The 25,954-nt window shown below is 50.6% G+C and overlaps 1 protein-coding gene across 12 annotated transcripts in view; it reads right to left on the minus strand.

Moving 5' to 3' along the window:
* Vti1a (vesicle transport through interaction with t-SNAREs 1A) overlaps window positions 1–25,954 on the minus strand; it is a 416,873-nt gene that overhangs the window by 35,980 nt on the left and 354,939 nt on the right. For 3 of the 12 annotated variants that reach the window (XM_087185695.1, XM_087185694.1, XM_087185697.1), the window contains one exon: window positions 23,755–24,100. The exons of 2 other annotated variants lie outside the window; for them this stretch is intronic. In XM_087185695.1, the coding sequence (XP_087041821.1) occupies window positions 23,954–24,100 (147 nt within the window). In that variant the 3' untranslated portion in view covers window positions 23,755–23,953. Of the gene's footprint in view, window positions 1–21,121; window positions 24,101–25,954 lie in introns of those variants that run through there. 7 more of the 12 variants (XM_004838935.4, XM_087185698.1, XM_087185709.1 and 4 more) reach the window with 5 other exon arrangements.

Below are 25,954 nucleotides of genomic sequence, written 5' to 3' on the forward strand. Positions count from 1 at the left end.
TCCCCTATGTCCCTTCCCTGTTCCTCATCAGCTGCTCCAATTCAGGGTCGGTCTTGAGATCAAGGCTTATGGGGATAACACCACGCGTGAAGGTTACAACGTACACAGTTCAGGGGCAAAGGGATCAACCTCAAATAGCACTCACTTTTAAAAGCCTTCTAATTCAATCATCAGCTTGCAGTGGTGGCGAACCCGTGTGCCGCAGGGACTGTTTGTTATCACCAAGAGTTCTAAAAGCTTAGAGCACGAGGGCAAATTTGTTGCAGACATTCCATACTCTCACCCCGTGCCCATGACAGGCATTACCAATCAATCGTAGCACTTTTTCCTGTTCACCTTGCATACAGCTTCAAAATCATTTTTAACACATGTTCTAAGCAGGAAGCCATTATCAATTGACCAAGAGCTAGCCCTTAAGATGAAATCTCTTTGTTCTTACTGGTTTGTGGCTGTGCTGATTGGCACGATGGCCATGTACCTCTGTGGCGTATCTTTAAGGAGAAGCCTGGAACTGCATTTCCCAGAACCCCTTTGCCTGGACAGCTCCAAGCAAGTATACACCGATGAGAAGCATGCTGAGAGAGCTGAGAAGTAGAGGAAGAGAACTGTTGTCATTCTCTGGTGACAGATGCAGCTCGAGGCTTGGGCAAGACTCCATGCCTGGAGAACTCTGTGTTCTGGTGCATCTAGCTGCTAAAGTTGTGACTGCAGCACCCTCTGAGATTGCTGGGTCCTTCGTAGCTTCTCATCAAGCTCCCATGAATTACCAGCTTCTGGTAGCTGTTGGCCTGGACCTCGCTCCTCCAGTCCTTCTAGCAGTAAAGCAAGTGTCCAGGTCCCCGTATCAGAAGGCTTCCCACTTGGAGTACCTGTTGTTGCTTCTGTTTTCATGGCCAGCTCCCCCGATGGCTACAGAAGCAGGAAAACCTTGAAGGCAGCTTTATCAGCAGGCTGGATATTCTCTACCTTGCTCAGCATGAAAAGTGATTCTGTTTGCATTGTTCTTCCTGTTTTTTATGTTACTCCTGTGTCACCTACACACCGTGCTTAGCGGGAAGCAATGGTGTGCGTGTGTGTAGGGGGAGATTTCCAAACAATTAGAGTTCGGAGGGAGGATCTTTGTACAGAAACCAGTAGGTTCTTTTCATTTTCTTGATGGGAACAACTGAGGCCCAGAGAGGAGAGTTTGCCAGTTTGTCCCAAAGCTGGTGTTGGAAGCCAGACCTGCTGACCTGGATGTGTTCTCCTTGGCATTCAAATTAGTTTGTAAGTGAGGCACAGCCAGGTTCAAATGTTTCCCAGGGCAGGCTGGCTACTTAAGCAGGCCGTGAAGGGAGACGGAGATGAGGGAGTGTTGGGGTGTGAGCTCTGTGTCCTCCCCGGGGGAGGGGAGGCAGAGTGAGAAGGTCTCACGACACCATAAGAATATGAAAACCCACATTGTCCTAATCCAAACCCTACCATGGAAACCTTATCACTTTTCCATCTGGTAACAAGCCGTTCATCCTAAATCCTTGTTTCTGTATCCAATTTTTGGGAAACATGTGGTAGAATTAAAAATCAACTGCGTTGCTTTCTTAGTGCAATCATGCCCCATTTCCAGCTTCGAGCTGTGGGCTGCATCAGATCAGATTCCTGGTCTCAAGCCACTGATTGGAAGAGAAGGTATGTGTTGCAAGACTATCAGGGAGGGACATCATTGCCAGGAAGACAGAAGTATGTGTGGAGACCGTGCTCTGGACAGTGGATGCCACCATGGATGCTCCCTAGCTCCCAATGTCCCACTGCCACATTCAACTCAGAAAGCGGCTGTGGCTGCCAGGGGACTGTCAGAAGGAATCCATCACCACCTTTCTGTTTTATGAGATCTAGTGTCTGCTTGGGGCTCCTGGAGATGGCAAGTGCCCATGTCCCTCATCCCTGGAGCTAAGGGTTCTCTAGAGCTGAGGCTGGGCAGCCATGTGGCAAGGCCCGTTGCAGCCACAATCTTGGAGGGGCAGATTCAGACCCCTTTTCTCTGTCAGGCGTCTCTTCCTTTTCTCCAAATGCCTGAGAGCCACCTTTAGGGAGTTTCTCTCGACTGAAGTCTTTCCCTCCTCTGAGGAGATAAAGACTGAGTCTTCGCACTGCTCTCTGTTTCGTATGAATGAACAGCAGTCCCCTTCCCTTCCAGTGTAGCCCTCTGAAGTGGGAAGGTATGCTAACATTTTTTGAACTACACCTTCCGTAGAATGTCACCCACCCTGTCAGCCCCCGGGGAAGTGGCCCTTGCTTCTGCATAAGGGGGAGCCTGGTGAGGGTCAGGTCACAGGCGTGGGTCTCAGGAGTCGCACAGTTTGTCTTCCTTCTTGTCGGGGAAAGTGTGGGTGAAGACAGCCCCCCGAGGAAGTGTGGTTCTCCTCCTGAACTGTTTTCTGAACATTTGGCGACTCAGTCTGGCACTGGCTGAGTCAGCCACGCGTTCATTCCTGTTGTCACCACCACCACTGGCTGTAGTGTCTGTTTAAGTCACATTTCCTAGATGCCAGGCCTTGTGCTAAGTGTCTAACCCAAATTAGCTCATTTAATCTTCTCCACTTAATGAATAACACAACTGTTGCTAAAAGCCACGCAGCCAGCGAGGGGTTGGGATTTGAATACCAGGCAAACCCTACTCTTGTTCCACTGTGTGAAAACATAGTCCCCCATACCCTGCATAGGGAAGTACAAAGCTGTCTCAGACTGCCTTTCCCCCGGGGGTCCAGATGTTCTGAGAACCAGCCAGCTGTGAGGGCATCTGTACCTGGCTGACCGCTCAGGGTTGGGCACTCGGACAAGCAGGCAGGGGCACAACTGGCCAGGAGCCACTTGATGGTAGAGAGGGAGGGATGCAGCTCACCAAGTATGGGCTAGGGACTGGGGAGGCAGTGGCAGCTTCTCACACCCTGGCATTGTGGAATAAATGAGGAGTCACCAGTGTGCACAGCAGACTATTCATGCTGGGCTTGCTGGAGCGAGGGAGCTGCCCAGCACCACAGGCAAATGCTGAGATAGAGACGCAGGGCAGGCCAAGGAAGGTGGAACTGCAGAGTGAGAAAAGCAGCTTCAGGTGGCCCCGGCTGGGAGCTGCTGGCTTGCGGGGCTGGCTAGAAGCGGGCACCCGGGATTGGATATGCTCCCCATTTTTGGCTTTCCCTGGTTGTCCTAAATTGGAAGGAATGACCAATTAGGGAAGCTGCCAATTACCAATCAAGTGCTGGCTATCTTGGGCCAATTGTTATAGAAGTCGTTGTTTAGCCTTCTGCTTCGTCGCTAGAGGTGGCAGACTGGGCTCTGTAAGTCTGACAGAGGATCAGCTTCCTGGGTTTATGTTGGAGGCGTGGGTCCAAGTTCTGTCGTCATATATGGGCTGGTTGTTGTCTTGGTGCATCTCTGCCTCTCAGCACTCAGTCCCATGGCAGCCCATTTTACAGATGTGGCAAGTGAGACTCACGGAAGCCAATGACACACCTCAAGTCCCCCAGCCTGGTATGCGAAGCCAGGCCTGCCTCTTCCCACATGTGTTGTCTCCCCCGCCCCTACTCCCCATTCCCTGCTTGTCTGACTCTGATCGCAGCAAAGAGGATGATGACAGCATGGTCTCTACCCCCAGCAGAGTCCCCATGGCATGATGGTAGAGGTTTTCCTGAGCAAGAAAGATGCCTGTGCCTGCCTGTTAGCGCCTGCCTGTTAGCTGCTGACCTCAGAGTTGCCGTCTGGGACGGGGGAGCCTTTGGGGCCAGCCGAGAGCCTACCTGGGTTGCTTGGATTTGTCCCCTCTTTACCCTGCCCCAGCCCCAGCCGGTGACCCTTGCAGACCTAGGTCAGAGGATGTCACCCCTAATTTAACCTTCCAGGCAGCTTCCTGCTCTGGGCCTTTACCCTGCCTAGCCCAGCCTAAAACTCCTTTCCTGGCTCCTGGGCATTCTTGGGGACTCAGTGACTGTGTCAGCCCTGTTTGGCAGCTGCCCCTGCAGGCCAGGAGCCCACCCCCACCCTGTCACCTCTGAAGCACTTGCCGGGTTGGAAACTGGGGCTGTCCATTTGCCGACTGTTTGCCTCCCCAACCAGACACCCAGCTCCTGAGGATGAGGGCCTGTTCCTGGTTCGCTCATGTTCCTGGGGTCTGGCCCACGCTAGATGCTCAGTAAGTCCCTGGTGATGAACAAGGCAGTCTGGAGCCCTTCCTCCAGTGACTACTCTTCCTGCCCGACTCTGAGCGAGGGACAGGGTGACAGCCAGAGCCAGCGAGGCAGGCAGTGGGAGCTTTTCGCACCCTGGCACTGTGGCTTCCTCCTTGGGGTGAGCTGGGCATTGGATCAGCAAGTAGCCCTCAGGTGAGAATGTGGGGTCCTCCCGATAGCAGGCAGCCTGAAGTAACCGAAGGTCAGATGTGTGTCTTCCTGGACCTGGGAAAATGCTGGTGGGGACCCCCAAAGTCAGTACTGCCCGGGTCCACACATCACTGATATAGAAGTGAGGCTCAGGGTGCCATGTGATGTGTCTGCAGCCCTCAGCTGCTGCGCAGCCTGTGCAGGTCTGATCCTGGATCCCTGTAGGTACCAACAGGGCTTGGGACGGGGGCCTGCTCTCCCTGCCCTGCCTGCCCCCAGCTTCTGCACCGGAAGTCCCATGTAACCAGATATTGCCTGGTACTCATGGGGAGCAGCAATAAAACATGGTCTCTGAGTCCCTCTCCCTCCTACCCTCCCTTTCTGCCCTGTGATACTGCAGGGGAAGGGATTTCCAGGTGGTTTCAACATGCTACTGGGTGCGCTAAATATAATTTAGTCAAGGAGGAAAAATCTGGATACAGGGTCCTTCTCTGTAATCCCTGTAACCTGTGCCACATCACTTTGTGCTGTTTATAAGCACTGTTTAGTTTTCAATAACTCAATGTTTCTTCCCCACAGGGAGCACATCGTGGTGTTTGCTAAGCCTGTCTGTGCAGAAGGCTCTGCCGCCAGGTCCCCGAGACTCCTTGGCAGCCACCAGGAGGACCCTAGACCTGTCCCAGGGTGTTCTTGGGGATCAGCTCCTCTACCCCAGCATAATTTGGGAGCAAAAGAGAGGGGAAGGAGGGTTCTGGTCTTGTGGGCTTTGTCCCAGACTTCCTGGGGACTGTCCCTGCCCAGGCCATGGCCAGTCCAGTCCTGAGGGGAGCTGCAGAGCACTGGGCGGAGGGAGAACCCTCAGCTATGTCTGGGACTCAGTGGTGTGCCTGGGCCTTAGCACCGCTTGGGCCAAGAACAGGGGCGTGGTTCCTTACAGCTCCATGACTTCAGTGTCCTGGCCTTGTTTCCCCGTCTGCAAACGAGTGACATCCCACCCATCTGCCTTGAGGATGACTGGCATGATGTGGGCCACACCTTTGGCACAGGCCTAGCTAGGCTGCTCCCCACCCCCTCGGCCCTGTCACTTGCTGTGCCCTCCCCGTCCCTCTCCACAGCCCTCCTCAGTTTGTTTCATCTCACGATGATTCTGAAGCAAACCAAATTCAGATGGCAGATCTGCCCCTACTGCTTCAAAGACAAAAGCCAAATGCTGCAAGTTCCCACACAGCCCCCAATTATGACTTCAGTATTGTCTGGGGCCGGGAACTCTCCATGTCTCTAGCATCAGGGCTGAGCCAATACTGCCTGCCCCATGTCCCCCACATCCAGTCACTGCTCATGGGAAGCCATTCTGCCTGTAGGTACCACCTTCCAGGCCAAGACCTCCCATTCTGCAGATCAGCACACTGAGGCCCAGAGGGAAGAGCAACTTGCTCAGTGTCACATGGCTGGCATAGAGCCAGCAGCAGAACCCCAGTTCCCTCGGGCCCAGGGCAGCTCTCTTAGTGTCAGCTGCAGCTCTGATTCATGTGAGAGGACAGACCCACCCAACACTACCTGGAAATCAGGCAGCTGCGGGCTTGGGGACCTCCCTCGGGGGGATGGGACATGGAGGGTGCCTTGTGACACCGTCAGGTGCCCATGTCTGCACCCTCCCCTCCTCCCTCCCAGGGAGGGAGGTTGAGCTCTTTCCCCCCTGCAGCAACTTGGAGACAGCAACGACTGAGAGCAGGTTGGAGAGCCGCTCCTCTCTTGGGGGTGAAGCCAGCACGATGGAGTCCCCGCGCCGGCCTGAAGCCTCGGGTCCCAACAAGCTCTTCCAGGTCCCATCTGTCTAGAATCAACTGCATTTCATTTTGCAGCTGAAATTCGACTCCCGTTTTCTGTCAACCAGAGAAGGGACAGATCCAAGTCTACTACTGTGGGCTGATTCCAGTGCTGAGGTTGCCTTAGTTTGTGCTGATGCCATCCAACTGAGATGCCACATGTGGCCACAACAGAGGGCTGCGGAGACCTTACTGGCGGGGAGAGGGCGGAGGACTGGAGTTCTGTTAGAATGCTGGGGAGAGGGCACGTGACGCATGAGACCGAGACCAAGGAGACTGCTGTTCTATTCTCCGCTCGCTGTGTGCCCTTGGCAGGTTGCTTCCTCTCTCTGAGCCTCAGTTTCCTCATTTTCTAAAACCAAAGGCAGAATCTCCGAGACTTCCTTTCACTGATGGAGAACCCATGATGCTAGCTGGGCGGCTGGTGGTGGGTAGAGAAATCTAGGACTCTGTTTCATTTCCTAACTTGGGTCCCTCAGCACGTCCCAGTCGGGGCTGTGGTCAGGACCAGGCATGGAATCATGAGGCCAATGTGAGTTTCAGCAGGGGAAACCTCTGCTCTCAGAAGCCTCTCCTGAGAGGAGAACAGGGCCTGATGCAGGCCGGGGAGCTCCGTCCTCCCACCCAGGGCTGTGATTGGTGCCTGAGCGTCCATGTTCATTCAGACCGGGCTCCAGCCTTCGCAGGCTCCACTGTCATTAGCTGCTGTTTTTGATCAATGAGAAGCAGTGTAAGCAACAAATAAGAAGTCCGTTTGCAGGCAATTTCAGTCGTTTGTGGCATTTAATTAGAATAATTGACCTGAACTGGAACTTCTTCTCCACCTGAGTTTAAAAATACATCCCGCCCCCCCACCCCAATACATCTGAGAAATTTTCTTTTTTCTAATGAGGTTTTAACTAAAGCCCAATATCAAAACACCATATAATACTTTTATCTCATTGAAGACATTCGATGCTTATTAAAATATTATTGCTTTAAGGCTTATTTTGATTTTTTGCCCAAGAGTGTGCAGAGCCTCGCTACTTGGATAATAACAAAGAAACTTTAAACATGAAAAAAACACATGAAAGGTAATATGTTCCCCATTAGTCCCAGTATCATTTCCCCAGGATTACTGCTTTCCAAATATAGCATTAGTTTAAAAATAAAAGGCCGTTTACAGTAATGGGACACTTGGTACTACTTGGAGCATGTGGGCTCTCTGAGGGGCTCCTACAACGGTTTCATTAAGCGGGACTGCAGGGGAGAGGCTGGCTTAAAAAAATCCCAGCATGCCTCCTCAAAGGCCCCCCAGATGGGCCACCTACCCTGACCCAAGGCCCGTGTCTAACAAGCTCTTAATTCTGCTTTCAGAACAGCTTTTTCATGCATTGTTTCTCCCAGAGATGAAAACATTTTGGAAGCTGACAAGTAATCAATTGGGCGCCACCCGGGAAGAGAGGTGACTTTCTGGAACTCTGTGTTCTGGCCTCCTGGGACAGAGAGTGTGGCTATCATCCATGCCGAGGGGTCTTTTTGGATTTGGGGAGGTCTCTTTTGTCCTGGGAGACCCTGGGGCAGCAAGCTGCGAAGATGTGTCAGTCAGGACTCGCACGGTCTGTGTGTACAGGCTTGGTTGGTTTGACCCGGACCTGTGACTTCTTTGCTTGCCGGGGATGGCTAAAGTTCACCGTTTGCGGCTGGATGAACTACCTAGTCAGGGACAGAGCAGTTGTGTACACAGAGGGCTCTCTCCAGTGGCGGCCAGGGCTACTCCTGTGCTTCCATGGACTCACCAGCGTTGAGCACCCACCGGAAGCCGCCTGCCCACTGACTGCTCCCAAAGAGGCTCAAATTGCACGTTTGCTATTTTGGTCCAACAATGCAGGCCCCTTCCGATTTCGGGAGCTGGCCTCCTGGCACTCACAAATGCCCAGTTTTGAGTGAGCGTCCAGCCTGAAGGCAGGAACGGTCTCCCGGTTTCAAACCCTAACTGAATGCCAGCCATACCTTGTTGTCAGCAGGGAGGAGAACATCAAGAGCCCGGGATAGAAAAGAATGGGGAGGCGCAATGGAGAGGGTAACGAGAGCTGAAATTTATCGCCTGGAGGCTCACAGTCTCCCCAGAGGCAGGTGGCAGTGTGTGCTGGCCAGGGCTCTGTGTCCCCAGCCTGGCCTTTGCCCTCAGAGGGGCGCCTTGACGGGAGCCAAGTTGCTCAGAGGAGGGGAGGGCGTGGCTGTGTGGGTTTCCAGAAGTGGCCCATCTGCTGGTCCCAACTTGGGCCTCTTATCTGGCTTGGGTCGTGACTGTGTTAGATGTGCTCAAGTCCTACTTCAAGCCAAGAACTGCTGTTCCCTTCACATTCCCAGCCCGGCGAGGGTGCAGAGAGCATCAGCTCACATGAACAGAGAGGACGGCCCGTGGGTCACAGTCCTGTGAAAGACCAGGGCCAGCAGGGCGGAGCAGTCCTGGGCCCAGAGCCTTGCTGACAACTGTGACAATGGCTTGCATTTATGGAGCATGTCCCTGCCCAGGTTCCAAATCAAGTGTCACGTGGCTTCTCTCACTCAGTGCTCACCTCACCTTGGTCATCTCCTGTGATGAACTTGAGGAAAGGGAGTTTGGGTGTGTGGAGGTTGAGTTCCCTGGCAAGGTTCACGGCTATCGAGGGGACCACAGTCTGGCCTGAGCACTCCCATGTGGCTCGCCTCTCACTGCCTCGGGGTCCAGAGCTGCCACATGGCTCAAAGCCCCTTGGAGGGGTGGAAGATGAGCTGATCGCTTTAAAATACCGCTGGACTTGGAGGCCCTGTATTTTCCTAGGTTCATCCCTTCGCTGGGAGATGAAGATCAAGACCACAGAGATGGAACAAGGCCTAGGGAGGTGCTGAGTCCTCAGACCCTGACACTTGGATGCCCCCAGGTGGCACAAGGTGGTACAAGGTGGCCCCAGGTGCGATTCCGGCCCTCCAGGGACTCATGTGGTTAAACGGTTTCAAGAGTGGGGTAACTGCAAAGGAATCTGATTTACTACCTGGAGGAGTTAGGATTCCCCTTAGAGTCTCAGTCAACTGTGGATGAGGAAATACAGGCATGGAGAAATAAAGCAAAGTGTCCAAGGTTATCCCGGCCATTCAGAGGTGGGGGCCAGAACTTAGAGGAGTCCACACCCCTGGCCTTCTATTCATTTCTCGAGGAACATGACGGCCTGCCACACTCTTTACAAGAACTGGGACTTGGGTGGCCCTGGAGGAGCAAAAGCAGCTCCCAGAAGAGGAAGTGGCATGCAGATGATGTGCACGGTGGGGACACCGGAGGCCAGGCTGGCGGAAAGCAGGCTGCATCCCACAAGCTGACTTTTGTCGGGGAGGAGAGAGTACAGGCATGCTGGGCCGAAGAGGACTCTGAGAAGGAAAGACAGCCAGGCTCAGTGAACAATGAGTATCAGGAGCATGGGGGTTGCAGGAAGGTTGGTCCTGCCATGTGCTTGTCACCCCTCCTAGGAAGCATGCTTAAAGGATGGTGACATGTTAAATTGTTTGACTGACAGATCTCAGTGAGGGGTGAGGTGGAGGAGGACCCTGTTGTTTATTACTTTGTTTTGCACGGACATTTCCTGCTCACTCAGACTTGCCTGCTGATACCAGCGGATTTCTGCCTCTGTTCCATGGGACCTATCATCTGCCAGAGCCTCAGTGTCCACCCTGTGTGCCAAGGCAGCAGGTCTAGCTGTATCGCGACAGGGTCATTCTGGGGACAGCACAGCTGCAAAGTTTCACGGCTCCATGGAACAGCCTCCTGTGTCTTGCATCTCCAGTGGGCTCCAAAGGGCATCTTTCCACTGAGTCAGTGCCAGTTCCAACTGCCCTCCTGTGGTGAGCGAGATTCCTGGGGACACACTACCACAATGGAAGCGGGGGCTGACCAGTTAGCGGAAGAAGACGATCCGAATGCCAGAGGTCACGCCTTTTGCTGTAAATGTTGGCTTTAAAATGTTCAGAATTCCTCAGAAACCAACTTGGCTCCACGGTGTGCTCCATTCTTCTGAGAAAGAGAAAAGGAGGCTCCAGAATGGCTGAGCCTCAGGCAGCTGCTAGGTGGGTGGGGAGATGTGTGGATGTGAACGGAGCACAGGTGGGCACGGCAATGCACAGAGGCCACTGGGGCTCAGGCAGGGCAGGAGCCTCCCAGGTCCAATTCCCCTGGGGCTCTCTGCAGCGGAACCAGAGGAAAACCAAGAACACTGCAGAGCCAAGAGGTGGTAGCAGAATTCAACTTCCCGGTGCAGGTCCTTTACAGGTTTACTTGTTGTAGTGCCCACCCCGTGAGTGTAATCGACCTACTAGCGTGTAAGCTTTGGGGGTTTTGAACTTGCCTTATATCAAGTGTGCCCCGTCTCCACTAGGGAGCAAACCCCAGCCACTCCGCTGCACACTCGGCAGGCATTTGATTGTTCAGAACACATCAAACAGCCTAAGTCTCCCTTGTAAAAGTTTTACAAGAAAATCACTGAAGACTAGCCAAGCTATCCTTTTTCTCTCCTCCTCCTTAAATTCCAAACCTGAGCCGATATTCTCGATTCCCACACTTCGGTGCCGGCTGGAGAGAGCACTGGATTGTGCAGCGTGGAGCGGCAGAAACCTCAGCCCCCGGATCATTAGACTTGCAGGCCATGGCTTGTGGGATCTAGTGATTTGGACATATTTTATTTAACCAGCTTAGTAAAAGGTAATATTCAGCAGCTGTGATCTATAGCGGAATTACAATTTTCAGGGTCAAGGAGGGATTTTGATATTAGGAGGTTGGGCAGAATTGCTATGAAATCTCATGGGCTGTCTTTAAAAATAAATGAGAAAATAGGTTATCCAAGAGTCATTGTAAGGGAAAAATCAATAGGCAGTGTCTATTCACTTGGGCTATCAAAATCCTTGAAATTTGAACAAAAGTTTCACATTTAGTGTACTGGAGGTTTTGAAATATCAGCGCTGGAGCTCGGTGGGTCCAAATTCATTGTGCTGCGCATCCAAACGAGGCATGCCTTCTGAAGCCAGAGGGCTCCCTTGGTAAAAAGGACTCTCGGACAGGACGGTTTCATCCATGCTGCTGTTCTGCAAGTGGCAGAGCTGCACCGAGGGCCAGGGCCTTGACACACAGCTGTGCCTGATGGCCCCCGCCTCTCCCCTGCCCTGCCTCTTGTTCAGGAGACGGTGGAGCCCACCGTCGTGTGTCTGCCTCCCACAGAATCCAGTGCCCCACCTTTGCGTGAGAACAAAGGATAATCCAATGGGGAAACTTTTGTAAAATTTTGGCCCAACAGGTTGCCTGGAGTGACAGAAGTTGTCTCCCATTCATTCACCCTAATCTATCGAGGGCCCACCGAATGCCACGCTCAATCCCGGCACGAAAATGTAGACATAAAACAGGCCCCCTCTAGCCCTCCACAATACAGAGACCAGTGGGAAAGGGGGTTATTAAAAAATAAACACAGAAATAAATACTTGAGTATGTGTTGTGGTGAGGAGAACAGCAGGCTGAGCTGCTGGAAGGTGGAGTGAGATCAGGGAGGTTCAGTGAAGGTGTCTCTGATGGCATCTTCAGCCTGGACAGGGAGGACAGGTGAGAGCTAGGGAGCAGAGGGAGGGGAGGAGGGATCTTCCTCGCAGAGGCTCTGAGGTGGGAAAGAGCTTGGCATGCTGGGGAAAGACAGGAGGCAAGGGAGCTGGGGTGGGAGACAGAGACGTCAGGTCCCAGAGGGCTGGGCAGGGCAGGCCACGGAAGGAGCTCTGATTAGAAAGCCAGACTGAAGGATTCTGAACCAAGAGTTTCTATAACCTGATTTTCACATCATCACGCTGGCTCTTGTGAACAGAAACAACCTACTAAGCCCAGCGAGGAGGCTACTGCAGTGGCTTAGGTAAGAAAGAGGTGGACTGGGGGGTTGTGGAGAGGGAGAAAAGTGGACTAGGACTCTACTAGTGTTTCCAGAAGAGCACAGGTAAAGAATTATTCCTTCCCTACTTTCTAATTGCCAGTAGGCTGGGGACTTCAGACAGCATTTTTACGGACTTCTATGCACGGGTAGACCTTCCTTATTTGAATCTCTGCTCTTCATACTCTGCAGCCACATTCTCTTACCCATGACCCATACCTTCTCCCATGGCAGCAGTGGATTATTCAGGGGTCACTCAGTTGTCCCAGGCTCCAGACTCCACATGGAGTCAAGTATTGTGGGCGCACTGAACAAATGCTGTATCTTTCTTACACAGCTTATTCTTCAAGTTTCTGTGGTTGTTGTTATGAATTCACTTAAAAGCGTTTTATCATCGCATTTATCATTCTCATAGTCACCATTTTATCAATAGATTTTAAAAACTGCTTCAAGTGTGTTGTCAAATTTCCTTCAGGGTGGCGTATGTCTGGCATTGAGGAGGCTCATGTCAGGTCAGCTGACCAAGACCACCGGCCCCATATTCGGCGGTGGTTAACAGCCTGCCGGGTAATGGCTGGGGCTCCCCCGGTAGCCGGTAGCCTGGAGCTCTGGGAAAAGCAGAGATTATTTCGTGATGTAATAATGTTGCCTTCCTGATTCGGTTGCCATGTCTGACAGTGTTTAAAAAACAGTTTTAAAACATTCTGAGAATGAATATTCTTTTTTTTTCTTTTTTTTTGGTTTTTTGAGACAAGGTCTTGCTATGCAGTTCAAGCTGGCCTTGAACTCACTGTGTAGCCCAGGCTGGCCTCGAACTTGCAGAGGTCCTGCCTTAGCCTCCTGAGCGTAGAACGAATATTTTTAATGTACAAAGAAATGGGTATTTTCCTTCTAGTAAGGCATTCTAGAGGATTCTGAAGAAATCCTGAGACATCTGTACAGAAAGAAACCTCCACCCCCAAACACCTACTACCCACCCCAAGTGCTACATCTAATCATAGTGCGTGGGATGGGGACAGTGTATCACACTCTAAGTGTGCTTCCCATGGGTTCCCTATTGAATCTTCATATGAGTCTTTGGGATGGGTGACATTTTCTCTGCTTAGGAAACTGAGGCTTACCGAGTAGGTTAGTAGATTATCCGAACTCATCAGTGAGGGAAGCAGACGTCAAAGTCAAATCTGCCATTACTCTATGATGCCGTCTCTCTGGACAGCGAAAGGAAAACAAACAAAACCTGGGACTAAAAAACAGCCTTGCAGGTGATCCTTCCAAGTTTCATCATTTAAAAAAATGGCAGTGTCTGTATTCACAGGAAAGAAAATGCTGGACTAAGAATCTGTAACTAGTCTTCAATTAGAAAGAAAATGGAAGTAAGATAAATAATTCAAATGCAAAAGATGGGAACGGTAGACTTTGCAATTAGGCATTTTATTTAACTCATCCAGTAATACAAGTTAGTTTAAGAAAGAACAAGCAAAATGTATTACTTGTGCTAACAACATGTAGAACCACATTTCCAAGACATCTAATGAAAACAAATGCTGAAATAAATTACTTTGTGGAACACAGCAAATAAATAAATTTTTACAAACAACGTCTCTGTGAATATTAGAGAAAACTGTGAGAGTTGTGGGGAGAGAGACACCGTGGAGCTGGGGAACAATGGAACTTGAGGATAAAGCCTGAGAGAGATGTAAGGAGCAGCAGCGCATTAACGAAAATGAGTAACAGACATCTAACCCTCTCCCTCCACCCCCTTGGTTTTCAGAGTGATTTCTCCCCATCCCCGAGATAGGCTCTGAGTACCGCTCCTGCCACCCCAGCCTAAGTGATCCAGATAATGTAATCGCTGCATCATTAGGAACCATGAAATTGCAATTCCTCGGGGAAGGAGCGCTATCGCTCAGTTACACAGAGAAGAGCGATTAATTAGTGGATCTCAGTTTAACGGGACTGTGTACTACATGGGTTCTAATCCCACTCTGCAGCAGCTCTCAGGCCTAATGAATTACCACTAAGAAGTTGAGCTGGAGCCAGACGATATCACTCAAAATGCAACACGGGAGATGAGATACATCTCCCAAAACTAAAGTGAGAGAGAGACCATGGACCACTGGGAAGAGCAGGAGGAACCAGATAGGGACCCTCTAGTTTTTCCTGACCCTGAAACAACACTGCTGTGCATGCAATTCCATATTTGGACCCCATTCTTGGCAACTTGATCTAAACCGACTCACTCATTCGCTAAACTCTGTAAAGCTGTGGCACTTTTTGCAGAATGCCAGGGTGCTACTTTGGACCCATTAATCCCTGGGCAACTGCACCCTTACACATCAGACAAAGCAGATGAAAAGCTGCACTTGAGACCCTCATGATGGAAGCGTAGGAAACAATTCCAAAACAAGGATACCTTCTCCCAGAAGTGGAAGTGGAAGTAGGATTTTTACCATTCCCAAGAGGATTGCATCTCTCAACTCACAGTGGCTAGGTCCCACCCTCCCTGGTGCAGGCAGCTGGATTAAGCACCAATGTCCTAAAAATCAAGTGGATAGAGGCAGAAATCAAGGCTGGGTCATTGGAAGGCCTCAGCTCTTCAGCCAGCTAAGTCTTTCCATTTCACAACTTGGTTGGATTCAAGCTATAGATCTCTGACCTCTATTCAATATCCCTGGGAGCTTTTACTGGGGCTTCAGTTCTAGGACATAACATCAGGGGGAATATAAGGGACAGAGACTGCATTGATAACTGTGGTTAGACCTGTATGTGTGTGTGTGTATCTATTGAGATTTCGTGTTAAGGAAGAGGGTTTTTGGCTCCAAAGTGAATGACTGGTACCACACACTGGTTTCTAACTCTCTTTCCTGGATCTTAACCAAGTGCTGGTTCCTAACATGTCCAGAAGCAAGGTGGGCAGGGGGCAGGCGCAAAGTTAAAGGTCTGGCTTACTGATAAGGACATGATGCCCAAGAGGGAAAGTGACACATCTAGGCAGGACTAGGCAGACATAATTTCTGGGGCTCACTGCAAACTGAAAATATGGGTCAGGTCCCCTTGTGAAAAAACAAGAACACAAGCTTCTTTCTTCCCCAGGCCCTTTTGACTTGTCATAGCGATATTAATTTGCTGGTTAATGTCATTCTAAGTCAAAATGTAAAATTGCTATCAGGGCTCTTATCATTCATCTTGACATTCTGCCATGCCAGTATTGAATGGGAACACCAGAATATTGGACACAGACATGGAACTGCCAGAGTTGCAAACTGCTTCATGGCTCATCTCAGGAGGGTGCCTTGGGTTGGCCAGAAGAGACGCCAGACTCAGGAAGAGAGGGTCCCTTCAAGGAAGGGGCTGGCAGATAGGGTTCTCCCTTAGGCACGAGGGGTCTCAGGGGAGTGTAGACCGCACAGACACTGGCAGGACTTGGGGCAGGTCCAAGCACTGCAGCCTGGCTGCTGGCTCTCTTATCTGCCCACCACTGGCCAATATGCTATATCCTGTGCCGAGGGCAGCAGGTCATCCGCTGGGCATCTCTCCCTTCCACAAGCTCCTCCTCCAAGCCACAGTAGATGGCAACACCCAAAGGCTCTGAGGACACACCAGGTGCTTGGCTAGGGGTAGGCTGGAGCCTCCCACTGACTTTGTCAGGACACTGTTGTGGGGCGCTCTCCTCATCCTGGCACTGCTCTTCTTGCCAGGCTGTTCCTGGGTATGAATATTCTTCAGCCACAACCTCCAGGAGCCAGGAGCCCCAGGTCTAAAGCAGCATCCCCTTAGCACCAGCAGTCGAGGAGCTTCTGGCACAGCCCAGGGGCTCAGCGTCACAGGGGTGCCTCTGATCACTATCTGTTTCTCACAAGAGTTTTTGGAGAAGAAGAGTGGCTGGTGCTGATGAGGATGGGAAAGCACCCCAAGGAGGTGAAAACACAAGTGCTTTCTCCAGGGAGACCCAAGGAGTGCAGCTAAGGAGAGACCCGAGGCTTCTCCTGCCAGCTGCTTGGGAGCACAGGGGAAAAGGATTGCGGTCAGCTGGGATGGAGCTGTTTCCCTGGGCACACTGGGAACTCGAGCTGCCCAGGCGGCTGGCCCTGTGGGGGCTCTTCTGAGCCTGAGGCAGGGGAAAGGCGTGACCCAGCTGCTGGACGTTAGGAGGGGCAGGGAGGGCCACAGTGGCAAACCTTCCAGCCTGTGCTGCTGTCAGAAGAGGCCTCCTGTGACGAGGGAAGAGGTCGCACGCTCTGGAGGCTAAAGGCCTGAGCCCGCGCCTGGCCTTGTTACCCGGGAGATCTTGAACAAGTCCCACTCACTCCACTCGGAGCCTCACGTCCCACCTGAAAATGAGCAGGTTGGCCCCCAGGACCCCTCCAGCCTGCACAGTTCAAAGCCCTTGAGAATCAGTTTCGCTGACACATGACCCGTGGCCAAGGCGGCCAGCGCTGAGCTCTAGGGATGCTGACATACATGTCCTCATTTCAGAGCCTGCCGGGCCAGCTCTGTGGGCTTCGTCTCCCTCACACAGGAGTCACTGGAGGCCGGCGTAGTCTCCCGGGCCCCTCCTGGGCCCGGAGCCGCCACGTGCCCAGACATCAAAGTTTTTCCTCTGTCTGGAGGGCTGATCAGCCCCACACCCAGATCTGGATTCTGCTTCTATTTCCCTTTCCGCATGGGGACAGAGAGAAGAAGGGCAGAGAAGCCTTTGAAAACATCTCTTGCTCCATTTCTTCTCTGCTTGCTGCTCATTGCTTAGCATTCACCGCGCTGGCTGAGCCCAGTGACACTCCTGTGGTGCACTGCTTAGCCACTCGGCAACTTTTTCCCCTTTTATGATATTTTGGGCTCCTGATTGCCTGCCAAGTCCAAGCTTTATCATTTAATAAGAAGAGGAGCAAGAAGAAAGATTCCCTCCAAGTCAGCCCTGGTGTAAACAGACTATTCCAGTCTGGCCTCTCCCCGGCCAGTCCTGGTGCCAGGCCTAGGCCATGCTGACAGGACCTACGCTCTTGGAGGGCTCTTTGCAAATACAGCTGTGGGAACTGCCAGGAGGAAAGACCACCCAGCCCTGAGTCTGCAGAAGGCTTTGCCAGAAACTCTCGGTGATGGGGTACTGATCTTTACGAAGGCGGCGGAAGGCTAGAGAAGCAGGGCTTTTCACTGCGAGACCTTGGCTGTGCTGCATGTGGGATGACAAAGCAAGTCAGGACACCAGGGGTGAGAAAGCTTTCTGACCTCGGCCCTGGTGTGCTGACACTCTCTGGCTTATCATCTGTTTTCCTCATTGTGTGTCTTCTGGGCCTGGAACATAGTAGATGCTCAGTAAATATTCATTGAATGGATGAATAAATCTGATTACACTTTTCCTCCTTCACACACAGAAGGGTTTGATTATTTAGAAGCCTTGTCAGGGACAATAATGAGCTTACTGCAGACATCCGGTTCTCAGTGATGTTTCCCTTTCTTTAGAGAAGCAGCCTGGAGCTCAGGAGGACTGGCTGGGGTGAGAGGGTGGGGATGTAAAGTGAGCAGACAGTGGTTTTGATTGTCAGGATGTCCCCCTGTGCTAAGACCCCGGATGGGGTGCGCAGGGAGGCTCTGCTCAGGACAGAGCACACCCACTGGGGGCCCTTCCCCAAATGCCATATTGCGCCTCACAGCGGCCTTGGGATTCGCTCACTCAGTGGGGACAAGAGGAGGCTGCAACAGCTTGAGGGTGAGACAGTGTGCTGGGCCCCAGGGCCACCTGTGCTAATCCAGCCCTGCCTTCCTGCGTGCTCACTGTCCTTCTCGGTCAGGCACTGCCCTGGGACCTGCGGGAGACCCAGCCCGTACCGCTCCTGCCCAGCCCCCTTGTTCAGCTCCTGATTCCTGCCTGATTCCCCTCCATTTCGGTACTTTTCAAGGCAAAATAAGCTAATAACAAAAATGCTGTGGCAGTAAAGGCACACTGAGCAGGAGAAGGGCCGTGCTCCCCACCCCCACCGTGTGGGGCTGGCCAGGGAAGGGGAGGCGCTGCGCTGTGCATCCTGCCTTCAGGAAAAGCCCAGGCAGCTCTCGGCAGAGCTTCTCGGGAAGCCGATCAATACAGCTTCGGAGCTTCCGAGCTATTATTCACGCCAAAGGGGCTTGTTTGGACGAAGGGAAGGAGAGTGCCCAAGTTCACAGAACCACAGCCCAGAGTGCAGCTTCCTGCCATTTCTCCCTTACTGAAATGCTTTCGTTATTTATGTAGCACAGTAAGGAGGCAGATTGGAAAGAGGAAGTGCTTCCCCCATGGCAGGCAGAAAGCCTGGGAGGTTGGAGATGATGGTGTGTGGCTTGGGGAGGGGTCCATGTTGTTCCCCTTTTCTGGGTCCTCTTGGGGCAGGGCTGTGATGGGCTCGGTGCTACAAGGTTGCCCAATCCCCTCCCTCCCCACTCTTCCCTGGGATGAGCCCCAACAACCTCCTGCCCCTTTGTAGGGAATCCATTGGCCTTCAGCTGCACCCCATCTGGTCCTCACCTCCCATACATTCCCACCCACTTGTCCTGCCATCTTGGTTTTGTCTCTAGTAAGCTGGCTCTGGAACACCTCCCTTGCGCCTGATCTGGAATCCCAGGAGGTAGGTAGCCTCTCAGCACATGTGTCTTCCCACCTCCACAACAGGAGGAGGAGCCAACCCTGGACCCGTCACTCATCCCAGAATGCCCTGGCTCCAGTCACACTCATGCCTTCCTGTCCCGGCCTGGCTGTGCCTGGCTGCCCTTCAACATCCCTGTTCTTAGGTGCCCTTCCTGTGGCTGCGAGATCTTTTCTGAGCTGTCCACACAGTCACTCATCCCATTAAAAAAGGCCGGCATCTGGTATAAAAGCCATATGACTGATCATATTATTTGGCCAGCCTCTGGCACATGCTCCTTAGTCTGCAAAGATAAGAATCTTTCTTGGGGTCAGGTTTAAAGTTAGTGAGTTACAGCACAGGCTGAGATCAAGTTTGAGGGTTGTTTTCTAGTCTCAGTGCTCTTAACCAGGGTCGTTGGGAGTGTTGCTGGGGATGGCTCACCACAGAGCCTTCTTCTGTTTTGAAAAGATGGCTCTGAGCACATCTCCTGGTGAGGAACGGAAGTCATCCCCAGAGTGGTGGCTTATCATGTGGCTACGTGCACTGGATCAAAATGGAGCCCAGAGGCCCTCTGGGCCCCGATGTACCCACCATTTCTATATCCATAGTGATCAATGGCAGCCACAAGCAGATCTCATCTGGCTCTTGCCTGCTGGGCTGGCCCACAGCTCCTGCAGGACCATGTGACCTTGGGTGTGTGGTGCTGAGAGACACTGCATTGAGCAAGGAACATGAAACATCTCTTCCCCTCACATCTAAAGGGTCTGGTCTCTCTGGGATAGGAGGGTGGGACCAGAGACCAGATAGGAAAAGCTGCTCCCTGTCCCTGACCAGAACACCTCAGTCCTGAAATGCCAGTGAAGCAGGTGGCTGCCATTCTCAGGTTATGTAAACTCACAGAACAAATGGCCAGCAGTTATGCAATGAGAAGGCCATCAGCTTCTGACTCAGGATGACCACGATGGAGCCTTGTCCTCTCTGGCCCCTCAAGCTCATAGCCCATGGAAAAACCAATCAATTCGCTAATGGCAGACCACAGAAAGGAAAAGGGTGGAAGGTCAGTCCCAGCCAAATGCTGCTCCTGTTGCCTATGAGGGAAGCACTCTTCGTGACGAGCTCCAGTTGACTACCTGGAGCCCACCCAAGGCCTCCCTTGGTGCCTGCCCAAGACACCCCTGTCACCCCCTCCCTGAAGTAGCCACCTGGACACACACAAGTCTTCCTTTAAGACGTCGTTCCTATTCACTCTCACTGTAGACCACAGTCCTCCAACCACACACTCAGCTAAAGGGGAAGGCAAGTGGCCGCAGACTGGAGACTCAACAGCAGTGCCTTTGAAACCAGCGCTGGCCACAACTGACCAGCAGTCCTTGGCTTTGGACTTCTCCTCCAAACACACATCACTTCCAGGAAAGCCACCTCACTCTGAAGCACAGAAGGCCCTGCCGGCTGGCAGTTCAAACCAACGCGATGAGGAAATCATTGCTTAGAGTTAATTCTCCACTACGTAGACAAACTGCTATAAATATTTATGATGGGAAATTTCATTATTTAAAAATTCTGCTAAATCTCCAGCTAAGTCCATGAAGAATGTCTGCTGAACAGGTTGCAAATTAAGAACAATTATTTTTCTCTTCCGCATTTAAATATAACTTACAGCTAAAGTCATTTAAAGGGGTTAACATCAACCTTAATTAAATATTAAAGTGTGCCTGTACCTGCCGCTATTGTTGCCCCTTCGAATAAGATATAACCTATTTTTGACAAGTTTTCATCTTTCTCTGTGGAAGACGCTACATGAAACCAAATCAGTGGCAAAGAGGAGAGTAATGAATAATCTATTTCATATTCTAACAGTACCCAGAGCTCGGAGTGGAAAAATATTCAGTCAGACGATGGCAAGAGGCTGCTGAGGTACCACATGACATAGCTAATGTTTAAATAATAATAATAAAAAAAGCGATAAACAAATCATTAGCCCTTAACAGTTATTTAATGCAATTTGTTAATGAACGTAATGGTGGGGACTAATAATGAAAGAAAATAAAAACGTCTAAACAGGCGCCAAGTTGCTGGCGATGCGCAATTATTTCCTTGTCAAGTTTTTATGATTTAATGAGCCCCTCTGGGACTGACGGCTGTCAGTCAGTCGTGACTTTTTGACACCATTACAACTTCAAATACAGCAGCAGGCAGGCTGTTTTCCTCGGATTTGAAATACTGAAATGATCTGACAGTTTTAAAGAAAAGATGTGCAAAAAAAAAAAGGAGAAAGAGAGGGAGGGAAAGACAGTCGCTTTTTCCTTTCTTTCTTTCTTTCTTTCTTTCTCCCCCCCGCCCCCTTCTTCCATGGGTTGATAATCTCTGGATGCTGTTTGGTAATGAGAACTCAATCACTGAGGTCATTATCTGATGAGGTTTTTGGAGCAGGCAGGCTTTTTTTTCCTCTTTATTTCTTTACTTAATGATAACCCTCAATGGGCTTGCCCCGCATGGGACGGCCAGAGCCGCACAATTTTGTTCACCATTAATTTCAGCCTTTGAAGCTCAGGGCTCAGAAGCAGTAGCAAAGCAAACCCCCCACCAAGCTGGTTCCAAAATAAGACAATCCAGCCTGCCTGAAACAGAATAGCAAATGGCCTCCCAGCCCAGGCCTGGCAGCTGACGTCAAGCCCACAGCATTTGTAGGCATTCGCCTTCAACATGGAACATTTAAAACTCTTTACAACTTAAGAGACTTTAATTAAATTGCTTTTGATTCTGGAGCAGGGTAGCATCCACTTTATTTATTCTGTCAGGGAAACTGTTTAGTCTGCATGAATTTTATACGACAAGGGCTCCCTTCTCTTCCTCCTCCTCTACATCTTCACCTTCATCTTTCCCCACCCTCCCCATTGAGTATTGTTTGTAACAAAGGCTCCCAACTTCAGGAATATTCAACAAGCGAAGTATACATATTAAGCGTCTAGCATCTTCCCCAGATTTTCAATACGCTTCAAATTTGTGGACTCTCTTGCTTCCCCCGTGGAGCAGGAAGGGAGGGAGAGCCCTGGGCTCAGCCCTCCTCTGAGTCCTGCCTGCAGTATGCAGCCGGGCTGGGGGATCAGGGACGGTCTGAGCATCCTCCTCATGGAGAACGCCTTGCCCTGGTCTAGCTGGTCACTCTCAGAGGGCTGGGACGGAGCCTTCAGCCAAGGGTTTTCTGGTCACAGTCTTCTCACTCCCAAGGCTGGACTGGGGCAAAATCCTGGACAAAAGCTGATAAAGACATGGAACTGGACAGAAAAAGCCGAGGAGAGGGAAGCAACGAAGGCACCCTCATTTCTCATTTCATCTGTTTCTGCATGGACACACGCTTTGAGAGAAACACTTAGGAGCCACCAAGTACAGATGATCAGATCAACCTTGCTGGCAAGGTGGCCTTGGCCAGATGAGCTGAGCAGGAGATGGGAGGGAGGCGGGAGGTGCAGCTCGGCATCGAGTTACGCACTTGACTAAGACTAACAGCTTCCAAGGAAGCCACCGGAAGGGTTGGTGTACTTCACTCACTGTCCTGGATGAGGAGGGGGTTGCTTGTTTCTTTGCTTTGAAGTGATTTCTTCCATGAGTTCAGCACATCCAGAATTCTGTTATCAGAAGAAGGATTTTGCTGAGATGGGTCCTTGAGCTGACAAGAAAATTACCACATCTTCTCGCTTCTTCACTGTCCGACTTCCCTTGGCCAAAGTCCCGCACCGTCCCTCCCACATAAAGGCTGCAGCTTTATTTACACAATACTAAATGATATCTGAATACTTGCAGGCCCTGGTTTGTTCCGATAAGTGTGGCTTCTCTGGTGGATTTTGCATTCTGCATTTCCTTTCTACTCCATAATGGTTCTCCTCTGAGTCAAAAAAAAAAAAAAATCAAGTGTTCCATTCAGGTGATCTTGATCCATGAGCACAGGTGGTTAGCATTTTTTATGAAGAGAACAGGTTTGCTTTTCAAGAATTCAAAGCTTCCAATTATATTCAAAAGATAGTAGAGACCCCATAAGTGGCTACGGAGTCTTAAGAAAAACACATTTTGCTTTATAACTAGGGGGAAAATGACCTCAGCTTGGGTAACTTTTAAGCCTGATCACAAATGAACTCATTTTGAATGCAATTCCTGGTTACCTCAGATAGAAAGAAAATTCACAAAGCATGTTAGAGGTCTGAATACATAGTGAATTCAGGAAGGCTTTGCTAACATTTGTTAGTAAAAAAACCAAGTCGTCCTTTCATAACACCCTTCAATCCTTCTCCTTTGAAAGGAGGTTAGTGAACATTTCCCATAAAGTTTATTTCTAGTGGATCATCCTATAGGACTCTCTCATATTTATAATCACCTTGGAAATTTCGAACAGATGGAGTCATGTTCTTGCTCTTACTGAAATATTCATGTTCTCTTTACATACTGGAATGGATGTGGAGCGAACTTTGTCAGACCTTTTGGATGTATGAGGGCTGCTTTTGGCAGTGCAAATATTAAAACCGAAAGGATACAGAGATGCTTACACAGGTCAGGGATGATGAGGTCACAATTAAATACAGTGCCAGGACTCATTTTGCCAGCAAATTTGGAGGAGTATGGGATTTGGGGAAGGCAAAGAGATATTTCTTGTAGCCAGTAACCAAAGTTGTGAAAACTAGATATTGGGCAGGGTCAGCAAAAAATATTCTCCAGTTTAAAAAATTATGCAATAGAAAAACAGGGTAAGTGCTAAGTCAATTTCCTGTACAAGTGACATTAAATACCCTTCGTTGGAATGAAAGCACTTGGGCAGGTTAACTGTGTTCATTATGCCCAGGAAGGGACCGGGCTGGCTTGCTGGAGCTGGTCACTGGCTCTGTCCCCCGATTTTCTTTGCATTTTTATCCTCAGGCATCATAGACAGACTTTGGTGACAAGAAGTTCATGCCAAACAGAAGCTCCCTTGGCTGACTGACTCATCATGCCCTCTCTGAAACCATGAGCCCCGACATGTCCACAGGGCAAGAAAGAGCTCACTGAGGCTATTTTGGACAGTAGATGAAATTACCAAAAGGCAAATAAACAATCACCTTTGCCTATAAAAAACAAATCTGGCTGCAGACAAACCTAGAAAAGGAAACCAACCCACATGCAAACAGGAATAGAAAATATTTTTGCACTCTTTGCACTTGAGCACTTGAACGGTGGTGAGGGAGAGAGAAGGTCACCCAGGCCTGTCAGCAAAAGAGAATGATTCATGGGACCATTTTGTCTTAATTACTCAGAACATGCCGAGGTTGATGTTTATCATGGGAGAGGAGATGCATCACTGTCTTCTGACGAAAAAAGCAATCGTCGTTAGGATGGTGATGACCACGACGATCCCCAAGATGACAAGCAGGATGCGGTTCTGGATGATTCTGGGAGACAGAGAAGAAAAAGATGCACACAGATAAATGGAGCACACTCCGACAGAGCTTGCCCAAGGCCAGGGTGGCTGATGATACTAACGCCCCTGAGTGTGCCCTGAGTGTGTGTGTGTAATCACACAGCTGTGGGTTCTGTGAACAACCCCACAGTCCTTGACACACTGCACTCCAAGAAATGCTCACTGCAGAGCTAGAGTGAACAAATAGTTTTCTCGGCTCCCAGTACCATGGAGTCTCTAAGTGATCAAGGACCCCATGTGAGCTTCTCTTTTTAATTTAAAATGTGAGACAAGCCTCATTTTTTTTCTTCAGTGTTTCCTGTGAAAGGAAAAGACTCCAAGGAAACATATGTCAGTAAGGTACTTACCTGTACAAAAATACCTGGGGAAAAGTAAAAGAGAGACTTAGCGAGACAAGGACAAGATTAAGAAGCAAGTGTCAAACTCGCAGCTTAGGCTATGAAACCATCATCTGTCACTGTGGCTCATGCTCCATCATGCCAGCAGGAAATATTACATTCGCTCCATAGCAAAACAAGATGGAAATGAGGAATAATGGAAAGTCCTCAAGGTGCCTGTCCTAGTTTGTGCGGGGCCTCACCTCTCATGCATTCCCACACCCCTGGTCTGAGCTTGGCACTGCTGACCTGAGGAGAAGCTGAAGAGAGAGGCGAGCAGATGCCTGCCGAGAGCTTCCGGTGAAGTTGTTTCATAATTTGTTACCTCATTTGGAGAAAAGAGGTCGCACATCAGAATGCTTTGTTGAGACTTTCAAAGGGAACCTAGGTCCAGCAGCCTCGCCCACGCTGGCTCTTGCAGAGCCACACAGAAATAGAAACCCAGAGTGGCTGGCCGTCCAGCTGGCTGCCCAGCGGCTCAAAGGCTCACAGCAAATCAGATGTGGGCAGAAAGAGATCTGTGCCTTATTCCAGACACGGGACACCAGCCGGAGGTCTCCCACAGGGAGTGGCCAGGAGGGACCGAGCCAGGTCTCCACAGAGCAGGGGCGACTCTTGCTGTGTAAAGGCTCTTGGCAGCACGTTTACAGCCTTTTTAAGCATCTGGATGCTTGTTTCTGAGAAGGAGGCCGACCGGAGGTTGTAGTTTCGGCTGGGTCCTCTCACCCGCCCCCTCTTGCCCACACCTAACCGGATGGATGGGAACTGTCACATCAGAGTAACCTGCTCCCCTGTGGCCCCTAACAGGACCAGCTCCCTTTCCTCTTGACAGGTTACAAAATGATCACATTTGCTGACACGTCTTCCGCAAAACTGCCTTAGTGCCTGTGTCCACTTTCCTAGCAGGAGATGAATGGTGCGCTTGGTCCTCATTTATCACACAGGCTCGTCGGAGATCTGTCTCGTTTATTTCTCCCCTTCCCCACTAGAAAGTCCAGGCCTGACATTAATTCTTCTGTGATGACAGCTAATTCCGACTTCACAGGCCACATTTCCTCAGGAGACAGGAAGAGTCTCTGTCCCCCCAATACGTAAATAAAAACACGACTTCATGGTTTCTTAGAGTGAGGCTAATTAAGAACACTGATTGTTGCTACTTGGTGGCTCCACTGAAAACACAAATTGATCTCCCCCCTTTCCTCTGGAAGGGACAGTCCTCACACATCCCATTTGCCTAAGTCACTGTCAAAATCTTTATTTACCACAGTCACCCACATCCAACTTGCAAAGGAAATCAGCAAAATTGAAACTCAGCAGTGCAACAGATTAAAAGCATGAGAACTCTTTTTAAAATTCTGCCTTAAGTAATACACGGTCATGTGGCTCCGGTAGAGCTGGGTTGACAACCATTTTATTTGTGGGTGGAGGGCCCCCAGGCATCCATGATG

This window comes from Heterocephalus glaber, unplaced genomic scaffold (genome assembly GCF_053883595.1).
Source record: "Heterocephalus glaber isolate CG9 unplaced genomic scaffold, H.glaber_assembly_v1.0 deba00001497, whole genome shotgun sequence".
NCBI classification, from domain to species: Eukaryota; Metazoa; Chordata; class Mammalia; order Rodentia; family Bathyergidae; genus Heterocephalus; species Heterocephalus glaber.